The sequence below is a fragment of the Panthera pardus genome, unplaced genomic scaffold (assembly GCF_024362965.1).
Source record: "Panthera pardus isolate Hobbes unplaced genomic scaffold, ASM2436296v1 HiC_scaffold_24, whole genome shotgun sequence".
Classification (NCBI taxonomy): Eukaryota; Metazoa; Chordata; class Mammalia; order Carnivora; family Felidae; genus Panthera; species Panthera pardus.
The window spans coordinates 90,544,503-90,556,913 of NW_026526810.1; the positions used below are offsets into that span (position 1 = coordinate 90,544,503).

Genomic DNA, 12,411 nt, shown 5'->3' on the forward strand with positions numbered 1-12,411 from the left:
GTTTGAATATAATCCATGGGACTCAGAATTGAAAGACCTGAATTCAAGTTCTTGTGTGACTATTACATGTCCATCCTAGTATTACCTCTTTACATTTTAAGATAAGATACATAAATATTAAGTCATACGCTGGTATGAGAGTGTCCAAAGTATTTGTATATGCATGGCCCCTTCTTGAACTGCAGAAACAACAATCATGAAATTTTCTTTTGGTGGGTAAGGGTAGTAGAGATTCTGAATTGAAAGTATTAATTGCTGGGTGGTAATATAAAAAGAGTAAAGTAACATATTTCATTAGTTAAGACTAACAGAAAAATGTTTGATGTTTTCAGTTCGCAGTAGTGATTGTATGTGGTACCATCAGATTTAAAGGTGATCTTAGTACAGTCTGAAGATGCTTCAAGTAGTCAGACAGTTAGTGGTTAGATGTAGTTCAAGTAGTTAGACAAGGTGCTCTGAAGTTAGAGCAGCTGCTCTGAAGCAAGGGAAGCCTTGGCTGCTGGATCAAGGGATGGGCCATTAAAGTCATTGATGTTTGCCAGGTTGTAATTTAATAACTTGGATGGCCTAATTTCTCATATACATAAAAAAGAAAGATTTATGTAATTTGGAAGATATTAATCTAGACTCATAGATTTTTCTCCAATTGTTCTGCCTATGCCCTTGGTGATTTTTGCTCAGAGAGATTCTTCGGTTACTTTTGGAGTCATCCACAACTATATTTTTAGCCAAGAAGGGAAATTCATTCTTCAAGTGGATTTTTTGCTTGCTCTACCTATAGGTGTCTCTGTTGATCGATTCCTGATTCATAGAGAACAAAGGATATTTTTGGTCTTGTTTTTCATGTGGAGGGCCCCAAATTTGTTTTAATTTCTACCCTGTTAACTATTCAAGCCCCTCTGAAAAGTCAGCCGTATATTGGAGATTTCTAGATTGATGATTTTTCTTTCAAGTTTTTTTCTTCAGATTCCTGTATTCTATGTCTGAGCCCATTTAAAAAAGAGCAGACAAGGTTTCCTTTACTTCAGCTATTTAGGTACCCAAAAGATTGAAAATTTCCTGAAGTCTATTTAAGTTTTTTATGATTGATCTTTATTTTGTTTGCAATTTTGAATCTTTGACCAATTAATCACTGAGAGAAAGTCTTCTGAAATGGTGTTAAGGGATGTTTTATCTATTTTTCTTGCCCTCTAAAGACTGTTAAAATGTTTTAATTTATTATTATTATTATTATTATTATTATTATTTTGAAGAGCTGGTTTGCTTAGATGTTCTCCTGGTCTTTCTTACACTACTGCTTTTCACCATTTTTCCCCCATCCTAGAGACTAAAAATTAAGTGAACTAGTTGGAACAGAACTGATAGTTCGGGTCAGTAAGTATCAAACAAAATCCTGAATTACACAGCAAATTTCTGCCTTCTTGGGTTAAAAAAAATTCTTTAAACTCAGCTCTAGACCAGGGTTTAAATTCAGCTATCTATAGAACAGCCTTCTGGTCTAGCAGTTTGAAGTTGTTTGGGGCAGTGTGGCCAGTCCTTGTCTAGGAAATCAGTTAGGAGGTCAGGGGAGGGAGCAGGAGGAATTGAAGGGGTGCAGTGAGTGGTGAAGATAAAACTGAAAGAGATACAAGGAGGGTAAGTTTCAGAAGGTAAAAGAGTCAAATTGAGAGATGCTATTTGGAATCAGCATTTTGAGATCTCGGTTTACTAATTAAAGAAGTGAATTAATGAGTTATTAAAAGATACTTTATGTCTTAATTTTATAGAACTCTTCTTAACTGTATTAGTTATTTATTTTGACATGTACAAAGATCACCATAATGACCCCTGTTACTCTGAATTTTTTTAAAAGGTCATTTATAATTGCAACAGTTAGGATTATAGTGCAATACAAATAGAAAGCAGAGGTTTTTCTAGGAAGAGGGCCTAGCTTTGATATATACAAGCCTGTAACAGGTTGGTCAAAAGTGTGTGCTTTGAAAAGCAGCTTGGAGGGGTGGCTGGGTGGCTCAGTTGGTTGAACGTCCAACTTTGGCTCAGGTCATGATCTCACAGCTTGTGAGTTCGAGCCCCGCGTCAGGCTCTGTGCTGACAGCTCAGAGCCTGGAGCCTGCTTCGGATTCTGTGTCTCCCTCTCTCTCTGCCCCTAACCCACTTGCATTCTGTCTCTGTCTCTCTCAAAAATAAATAAACATTAAAAAAAGAAAAGCAGCTTGGTTCCTCAAGCAAGCAGAGGTCAATATGGTGCTGTACGATCAGTCATCTGATAGCCACTGATCCTGTATTATGGGCTAAGAACAGTGACTCACAATTACAAGATCAAGAGTGTCCTCTTAAAAGTTTTGTAGGACTCCCAAGGCCAAGTTTGACTAATTACTTTTGTGTAAATTGGTTGCCAGTTTAACAGACCTCCAACCATTTGTCCTTGGGGCATCTTGATTGGTTTGGAGACTTATGAAGTCTGTGCCTCTATCTGTTCTTTCTGAAGCACTTCCCTATACATTCAACAACACAAGACAATTCAAGCAAAAATACACGATACGAGGGCTTTGTATGAATTGTCAAGCAAGAAGGCAAAGCAAGCAGCCAAAGCATACAGATATTAATAACAAAAATATTTACTAAATGGTATACCTCCAAACCAAAAGTTCTAATAACCTTATACAAAAGTTAGGTCTAATTATAAAATGAGTTCACTTCCAAAACTGAAGGTTGAATTGCCCTATACAAAGACTTTGAACTGATGACCTTATATGAAGACCTAGTGGGTCTTTGTAACAAAAATCCTAGAATAACAAATTAATCAGCAACAAGAAGCTCAGTGAAACAAATCAGAACTCTAAGTAAGACCATTGTTGAGACACATTCACCTGGCAGTAAATTTGAAGGACAAATGGAATTTTGGAACAAGGGACAAGGAGAATGCACCTGTTAGTCTGAGGGTATCAGAGACTGCTGCCAAGTGAGAGTATTCAAAATTATCTCAGCGGGACTTCCAGAACTGTCAAAGGATGACACCATCACTCAAATCTGGTACAAAAGCCAAAGCTGAATTTATTGCTTTGTTAAGTAAAAGAGCTATGCTGGTGAGGCTTAGTCTCACTGAGCAAAGTCAACTAAAGATTATACATAGGGTTTAGGAGTGTGTTTTGGAGTTGCGTGGTTTCCAGAGGCAAGAACAGGTTGATGTCAGTTTTAGAATATTTGTCATTGTTGAATACAGAAGCATGTTTTGTGTTGGCTATAGAGGGGAGAAATGGATGCACATCAGCCTCAGTGAATTTTCTGGAGTGATTCTTCCATTAAGTATGAAGCTTTCACTGATTGGTTGGCTTTCAGTGGGCTGTTGATTGAAGTGACTTGTTAGTTAGATGGGTTTAAAACAAGTTCTAAACCTTGTTTCATTGTTCTCTGAAACTGAAACTGGAGCTGAAATTTGTTGATTACATGGTTAAAAACCAGTTCAGGTATTTACTGACTACATGGTTCTAGAACAGCTAGTCTTTTCCTGGGGATGGGGCTGGTAGGTATCTATAGCTAGCTTATATCAATTCATGCGAACTAATTAGTAAATATTCAGGAATGATATAAGCCAACTATTAAACTGCTAATAGCTTAAAATCAGTGATGTTGGGCATGTTTACACCACAGAAATGGCCAAATGCTACAAAATCAAGTCATTTGGAGAGTCAGTTTACCAGGACATCACTGGATGAGAGCATTAGGCATGGAACTTACGAATTTAATACTATAGACAGGTAATAGATTCCTGATTTGAGAAAATAAGACTTCATATTTGATCCTATTCTACACATGGTCCTCATTATATTGACTTAGGGAGATGGCCAGTGAAACAAACCAAAAAATGAAACTAAAATTTCCCAAGAAAAATGCAAAATATAGCCAAATCCACATACTTGGCTTCATTGATCCTGGGTTATGAAGCTCTGTTTTGTAAAAGTTGCTTCCAAGCTAATCTCTATTTTCAAAATACATGTTTAGGTAGAAATATTCTGAATACAAATTACTATATTTCATTTTGAGAAAAATGGGCATCTGTTATAGACAGTGGACTATTTAAAGATCATGGATAAGGGTATTTTTATTTTTTAAAAAATTTTTAATTTTTAAATTTTATTTTATTTTAGAGAGAGAGCAAGTGAACAGGGAAGAGGGGCAAAGGAAGAGAGAGAGAATCTCAGGCAGGCTCCAAGCCCAATGTGGGGCTTGATCCCATGACCCTGGGATCACTACCTGAGCTGAAATCAAGAGTTAGATGCTTAATTGACTGAGCCACCCAGGCGACCCATTAAAATATTTTATTTTTAAGTAATGTCTATACCCTAAGTGGGCTCGAACTCAACTTCGAAATCGGGAGTCACATGCTCACTGACTGAGCCAGCCAGGGGCCCCAGAAGTATTTTTAAACTCTCCTCTCCACAAAAATCTCTCCTTCCCCACAAGAATCCCCAAAATGAAAAAAAGAAAGGAGAGTTTCCACTTTGTGAAACAAGACTATCCATAACTCAAACTGAGAAGTGTCCCTGGTTTCAGGACAGGAGATGTGAGCCAAGGATTTTATATCCAGCAAAATTGACTTTCAAATAGAAAATCACAACTGTTACAACGGGTCACAAACTTATCAACATGTAAGAATGCAAAGAATATTGTTCTCATGAGCCCTTAATGAGAAAGCTACTGAAGAATGAACTTCAGATAAGCAAAGATGACATAATTTCACCAAAGGAGAGATAATCATAAACTATGTGCCTCCTGATGGAAGAGCACTCTGCCAAAGAAATAAAACCTGAGATCAAGGCTCTGTCTCCAGCTGCCAATTTGCAGAAATCCAGAAGAAAAAAGAGCATGTTGAACTGCCGGTGAATATGCAGGGTCCACGTTGTGGGAAACTCTACATGGTCATGTAGAATTTATGGTTAAATTCCTAGGTTCTTTAACAGATAAAGTAAGGAGGAAGAACCCATCGATTAAAAGAGAATTAAGAGACAAGTCAACAAATTTTAATAAGCAAGATTAAAAATTCAGTTAAAAACTCAGAAGATACAAACTTTTAGAAAGATCATTTAAAGATAGCTAATTTCATAAAAATTATTAATTTTTTCTCAATTTCCTGAATTTTTACTAAAACTAAAATTTGAAGCATCTTTTTTTGTTTTAAGTTTATTTATTTATTTTGAGAGAGAGAGGGAGAGAGCGAGAATCTCAGGCAGGCTCTGCAGTGTCAGCACAGAGCCCTGTGTGGGGCTTGAACTCACGAACCCTGAGATCATGACCTGAGCTGAAATCAAGAGTTGGACGCTTAAGTGACTGAGCCTACCCAGGTGCCCTGAAGAGTATCTCTTAATTTAACTTATAAAAGCATGATTTTATCAGACCTCAGATTGTAAACTACAGTATATGTTTTATACTTACTGTTGAGGCAGTACAACAAGGTTTTGAAGTAACCCAAGTTTAACCTGTTCTATGTCTGTGTGCCTTTGGCCAAGTCACTTAATGTCAGGTGGAGGTGATTTTTATATATCTCTTGTGAAAAGAGTCACAAATTATAACCTATCTCTTAGCTGTTGCAGGAATGCATGAAATATGTGCATAATTCGTGATATTGTGGTTGCCATATGATAGGCACTTAAACGAAAGCTACAATTACTTTGGTTCCGAGTGGTCTGGGGTGGGGCCCAAGAATTTTGTGCTTTTAAAAGCCTCTCAAATGATGCTAATGACTGTTCTAATTTTGGAAACACAGTCTCTGATAAAATCTTCCTGGATGTGAACAAATATTCAGCTTCAAGGATTTTTTTCAATGCATTTCTTAGTAGAAAAACTGGAAGACATCTGGGAGACTGGCAAAATAAACTATGGCCTATCAATTTCCTAAAATATGTGGCCATTAAAATAAAAATCAGATCGCTAACACAGCACTGTTCCAAATGCCTAATACATATCTCATTTAGTAGTCCTGGGAGATGGATTCCATTATTACCCCTATTTCACAGATGAGAAAAAAATGTACATGGCGTTACAAATAAGTTGTGAAGCAGAGACATTTCTAAACTTTCTGTACTATTTTTTATAATAAAAAATGGCCTTGTTAGAGGACAGACTGAATTAGCTTTTTAACAGAAATTATTTCATAATCATTGAAGATGAAGCAATCAAATCATTTGCAGCCAAAAACAGTAGGGAAAAATCTATTAACAAGGTACGTTAATTATTTTTCAGGATTTGTGTGTGTGTGCTTGTGTTTTTGTCAGCTTTTTTGTATTTGTAATTTGTTATTTTTCTGATTCTAAATAAATATTCACTATCAAGCCTAATTATGTATTCTTTTTTGTATTGAGCCCTCCTCCCCCCAACAGATTGTATAAGCTTTGGGCCTCACAAAACCTGGATTCCCATCCATCTATGTAAACTGAGAGCCCCTGAAAAAGAGAATGGGACAGAAGTAGTAGAGGAAAAATATTTAAAGAGATAAAACTTTCCTCAAATAACACTTGAGTCTTCATAAAGAGCTGTCCCCAAATTGCCAAGAAGAATGCACCCCACCCCCCACAAGAGATGGGAGACAGAGGTGCCCTCAAACTGGCTGAATGGTTCTATGTCAATACAATCAGTTTGGAGGCAGCTTTCTGTTTACACTTAGTGGGAACAGGAAGGGTGATCTCATGGGGGAGAGATTGCTTGGAAACTTTCAAAGGTTTTATGTTTGCTGTTCTAATTCCATAGTGCGTTGTAGGACACTACTCATATGGTAGTAACAGTAGCACTTCATTGGTTTCCATAGGAAGCAGAGGAAGGCAATTTAAAGTCCCCATATCAATCCTTTCTTCTTCTTCTTGTTTCTCAGAGTCTGATATTTCTTGTTCGGGATTGGAGTTTCCCATACGAATTTTCATACGGAGCCGAAGGCGGCTCCAAATTCTTGGAAAAACGCCTCAAGGTTTGTTAGAAATTTAGGTGAATGAAACTTCACCAGTAGTAATCTAGAATTATTTCTGTTGAATGAGTTGCAGAATGGACATTTAGTAGATACAGTCTTATGCTTCTAGTGTCTCTACTAAGATTGATATTTAATACAATGCTTTCAGAGTTACAGTTTTAAATATTATAAGTAATTATGATACAGATAGAGAATTCTTTTGTAGATATCTACAAAACAATGACTGATTCCTAAAGATAAATCTTTTAATTTGAATAATTAAATCAGTTCAAGGCTGACAGTACAAATACCTGTTTTCATTGAGGTTTAAAACAGTCTAACAGAAATATATAATTTTGAAATCCCCAAAGTCAGTCTTAGAACATTAGCAAATAGTTCAGAGAACTATTAGCAAATAGTTCAGAGAAAGTGAAATTAGAGCGTTCTCTATTTTCTGTATCAGGATAGTGCAATATTGAATCAACTGTTTATACTGAACACAGATGACAACAAATACCCGCTGAGAAAAAGTCCTTTTTGGCTTATAACTGCTTTTAGGGTGGTCGTACTATTAACTGTCAAATACATTTGAAAAAACAGGGGCAATTTAGCTTATAAATACCCACCTATTCAGACGCCTTTCTAGAATTTTAATGTATACCTACCAAGTGACAAGAGGTTGTCTTGAGTATCTCCTGAAAAGAAGGTAGGAATATCTTATGATCCATTCATGTCTCCTGTGAGTACTTTGAATTAAAATTGGAATTTATAAGAACTAGCTAGAATAAAACCCCACTAATTTGTAGTAAAAAATGGGAAGGCCCACCTGAGTTAGCATAAGAGTAAGCATTTGTTAATTGTAATAATAATGGCATATATATGCTATATGGAGATATGGCTGTTCACCCAAGACTTTATTCTTTCTTTATCAGCTTATATATTGTCATTTTTATCATTGTGGGACCAGACAGACATAGCAAATATAAGATGCTACAGAATTCTTTGGAGTTCAATTTATGTTGCAAGTAGTTTAAACTTTAGAATGATTTACTGCAGGTCTCAGGGAACCAGCATGAAGAACTACAGAATGTTCGAAAACACATCCATTCCTGTTTCACCAAAATTTCCTGTTTTCTGCTACCTCATCCTGGCTTAAAAGTAGCTACCAATCCAAACTTTGATGGAAAACTGAAAGGTGTGTTTTTTAATGAATATATACTTACATTACTTAGTCTGGTTGTACAATTGTCATTTTATCTACTGGGCTTACAGCTGCTGATTTAGGTTATCCACTTGTGTGAGGCTGATGACTAAAAAATGTCAGGAGAACTGGGAATCCTGGTCTGGTGCTGGAGCACCTTCTTGGGGAACTGTAGGATTCCATGGGTTCTAAATACTTACATGGAGAAAACAGGCAAAGTCTTGCATTCACCTAGGAGGCAGCGACTCTGCCCTTTTTGCAGAGGTTTCTACTTACGTCTGTACATTGAGAAATGCTCCTTAATGTCTTCCTGTTTAATTTGCCTTATTTGCATTAGAGGAGAAAAATAGATGTCTATGTTATTGGAATGCTGTATTATAAGTTATAGAATATTATGATAAGTTATAGAATTAAAGATTGAAAGAAACATTGTGTAGTTCTGAACTCAAGCTCTTTAAAAGTGCTACTAAGGAATTTAATTATAAACTATTAAAACCCTCAGTAAAAGTGAAATCCTCTTCTGGATGAGGACCAGTTGCTGAAAAATCCAGAAGCACTAGAGTGTTTTTGAAATAGTGTATTCTAATAGTATGTAATTATCTGTCAAACAGAGAGGCATTCCTAACATTTTAAGATTCCAAAAAATCTCAACTTGTTTAAAAAAAAGGGGTGGGGTGGGTGGAAGGGGTCTGAAGAAATAGAATTTAATAGTTCCTAATAGATATCACCAGGTCTTTAGATACTTGCTTTGTAATTCATACAAAAACATTTCTGACTTATTTACTTGTAAGGCTCGCACTGAATACACACCCCACTGAGTTCAGATATTTGCTTAATTTCCTGTGGCCTTTCTGCATCATGTCAGGGTTGGTGCGACAGTGACATTAACAAGCTTTTCAGCACAACTGTTCTCAAAGGGCTTCAAAATTAATCTTAAAAAGGGACAACATAACATGTATTCACTTTTACAGAACTGGCAGGTTTGAAAAGCAAACCTATTTTTTTTCCCCGTTTCCATGGCATTTGTAGTCAGATACCTTATATTTAACTATGACAGTATCATAAATAGAATCTCACATTTCATCAGCAGTATTTCTGTACATGTTTTAAATTATCTTTATATAACAGAACAGATAGCACCAGGCACATATTAATGGAGGGATTCCAGGATCCTATCATGTCACTTGTCCCTGTCACTTACGAATTCCAACCCAGTAATGAGCACACAGACCTCTTGATACTGTGCACTTACCTAATGCCGTCAATGTGTTTTGAATAAATTACATAAAGGGTGGGCTCCCACAAGGCCCCTCTTTCTTCTCTGGAGTTGGGCAGTCGTAAACAGGCAGGGGAGGGGCAGGCCTTCAACAACAGTCCTTTATTGGGACACAAAAGTACTCTGGCTTGTTCCATTCGTGCAGTGTACAGCCACAGTTCTTAAATTAACTGATAGATTTTGCAATGAAAGAGCTCAGGGAGAGAGTTGAAGACAACACACACAGGTATAGAACCCCCACCCCCCTTTTTTTAAGTTTATTTTCAGAGAGACAGAGACAGCGTGAGCAGGGGAGGGGCAAAGAGAGAGGCAGAAAGAGAATCCCCAGCAGGCTGTGCGCTGCCAGCACAGAGCCCGATATGGGGCTTGAACTCGTGAACTGTGAAGTCATGACCTGAGCCAAAGTCAAGTCGGACACCTAACCGACCGAGCCACCCGGGCGCCCCACGAACCCCACTTTTTTAAGCAGATTTGTTTCTCATCAAATTGTACATATATGTCTAAATATGTACTAACCTACACAATTGTTTTACAGGTACCCCAAAATTATGAGTTTACCAAAGTGGCTAGCCTGAGAGAAAAAAAAAAAAATGAAAAGCAGCTTCAGGTGCCCATCAAAATTGCATTTTGATGAGGCTTTCTAGGACACCTGCTGAATCTGTCTGTGTGCCAAAATGTTCTTCTTAGCCTCAGTTTCTCCTTGGGTAGTTTTGAAAGTCAGCTATCTACATTGCTTTTCCATCCCATCCTGAATCTTGTAATTCAATGTGAGTTCTATCTGGGATGTCTTGTCCACTGGCTATGCTGCTCTCCAGAAGGCTGGCATCTGAATAACCACTTTCTTCCTCTACGGAAGAAATGTCTCTAAATAAACAGTTGTGCAAAAATTGTTCTCTGATGATAGTTCCCACATACTCTTTCATAAACTTACAGAAGTACTTTCTAGTTCATTATCAGCAGTAATAATTGTTATAATTACTATTCATGGTCCCTCACTACTGAAAATGTTATCTTACCATTTCCTCTGTTATGTGAAATTTATGATACTATGATTAAATTTAGCTGCTATTAATTTAGTGGCTTCCCACATAGGAAATCAAAAGGATCAGGTTCATTCCTGCTGCATTCAGACAGTTCTTTCCAAGTGCCCACCGAATACCTCTCCTGACATAGTCAGTCTAACCTTTCAATTAACAAGGAGTTACTTTTTTTGTTTTTTTGTTTGTCTGTTTGTTTTCTTGAGGTTCCTCTGGGTTATGGTACCACATGTAGAACGGCCAGGCAAACCACATCATAAATTGTGGAGATGCATTCTTAGCAGCTTCAGTTAGAGTTCAGGAAGTGTAGCCAAACACTATTGCAAGGTAATGGTTTTTTAAGAAGCTGTTTCTAATGAACTGTCAGTCAGGTAATCCTGAGATCTCTTTCTTGGTTGACTTACACAGCAGTGCCACACCAGTGCATCTGCCCCACAGAGTTCTTTTACAGCATCTTATCATGTCCCCAGTTGTGGCAGATAACCACTTTGGCCTAGCCCCTGAATTCCTGGCAGAGTTTTACTCCGGTGGCAAAGATTATTGAAGGAATGGTAAAGACAGAACAGCATCCCCAGTAACGGTCTCCCCACACATATTTGTTTGAATACTTGGAGTGGGTCAGAGCTAATTAGCACACCTCTGTAAATTGACCTGAACTGGGCTGCCGATATTCTGGGTCATGTGTGTACTGTGTTGAACTGATAGCGTTAGCAAGAGCTCACCACTGCGTATGTTGTGAACTTTTGGTTTGTGTTATCTGAATCCAGAATTGGGATATCTGGTATTGGTCTCAGTGAGAACAAAGACTATGGCCAGTGCCATCTTCAGAACGCATTTTTAATCCAAATATGCGGTTATATGCTGGCTGCTTTAATGATAATTACCACACCTGCTGGTGCATGAGATACAGGTGTATCTTATTTCATCCCAATTTTATAAGGGAGTGGGTGGGGAGTGGAATTTAAGTACATGCGTTAGAAGTGATTTTAAAGTCATTTTAAAATGAGAAAGTTTGTTTCATACAGAAATTCGGGAAGAATTCATACATTCTAGGTATATAGGAATATTTTACAAATGCTAAAAAAAAAAAACCAACAAAAAACCTAAGGTGATAAGCAGAGAAGAAAACCTACTGGTATCAGTGAATACAGATGCATGTGGTAACATAATACAGACACCAGTATTGTTAGTGAATATTGGTACCTGAAAAGCAAACCGCAATAATAACTGAATAAATACATTTGAATAAATCTATATATAATACAAAGCAAAATTATGAGTAAGAATTGGTACAATGCAACAGCAAAATACATTTGAATAAACACCTATACAAGTACTCATAAAAGATTGGACACTACAATTTCAAAGGTATACAAAACCTGAAATAAAGGAAGTCTGAAGGATTTCCAACAGTATGCTCATGCATCTCGTAAAGGCAGGAAGCAAGAGAAGAAAAGCATGAATTCTTATGTAAACTAGTATTTCAGTGTATAGTGGGGTTGTAGTAACACGCAAGGAAAATGCAAACACAACCACATGGTGTGAATCTTTATTCTTAAGACCTCAGAAATCACCAGTCCCAAAGCCTGAAAGCTCAGTGATTCTGCTTAAATTCAGATTTTTAAAAATTGTAGGCAGTTATTACATTTACTTAGATATCAAATCTCTGGCCATATCTTGCTTTTTATGTAGGTGTATTTTTCTATATCTTTTGAAATGATTTAGAAATTATCACTATGTTCAAAAGACTTCTCTGAATATGTATTTTCTATGTTACTTTGCTAAATACGTAATGTTAAGCTTGAACCTAATGCCGTAACATGGATTATGTGTCATCAGTTGTCCTAAACACGATAGGTGAACAACTCAGACATCCTGATTTGCCTCCATGGCCTTTTCTTGCCATGTTATTTTGTATGGGCGAATTTCATCACCAAATGTTGCATCACCATCACTGTCT

The 12,411-nt window shown here is 37.0% G+C and overlaps 1 protein-coding gene across 4 annotated transcripts in view; it reads left to right on the top strand.

The window, feature by feature from the left end:
- ATL1 (atlastin GTPase 1) overlaps positions 1-12,411 on the top strand; it is an 83,672-nt gene that overhangs the window by 62,211 nt on the left and 9,050 nt on the right. For all 4 annotated transcript variants that reach the window (XM_053889403.1, XM_019451864.2, XM_019451861.2 and 1 more), the window contains 2 exons: positions 6,866-6,958; positions 7,994-8,132. In XM_053889403.1, coding sequence (XP_053745378.1) covers positions 6,866-6,958; positions 7,994-8,132 — 232 coding nt within the window. The remainder of the gene's footprint in view (positions 1-6,865; positions 6,959-7,993; positions 8,133-12,411) is intronic.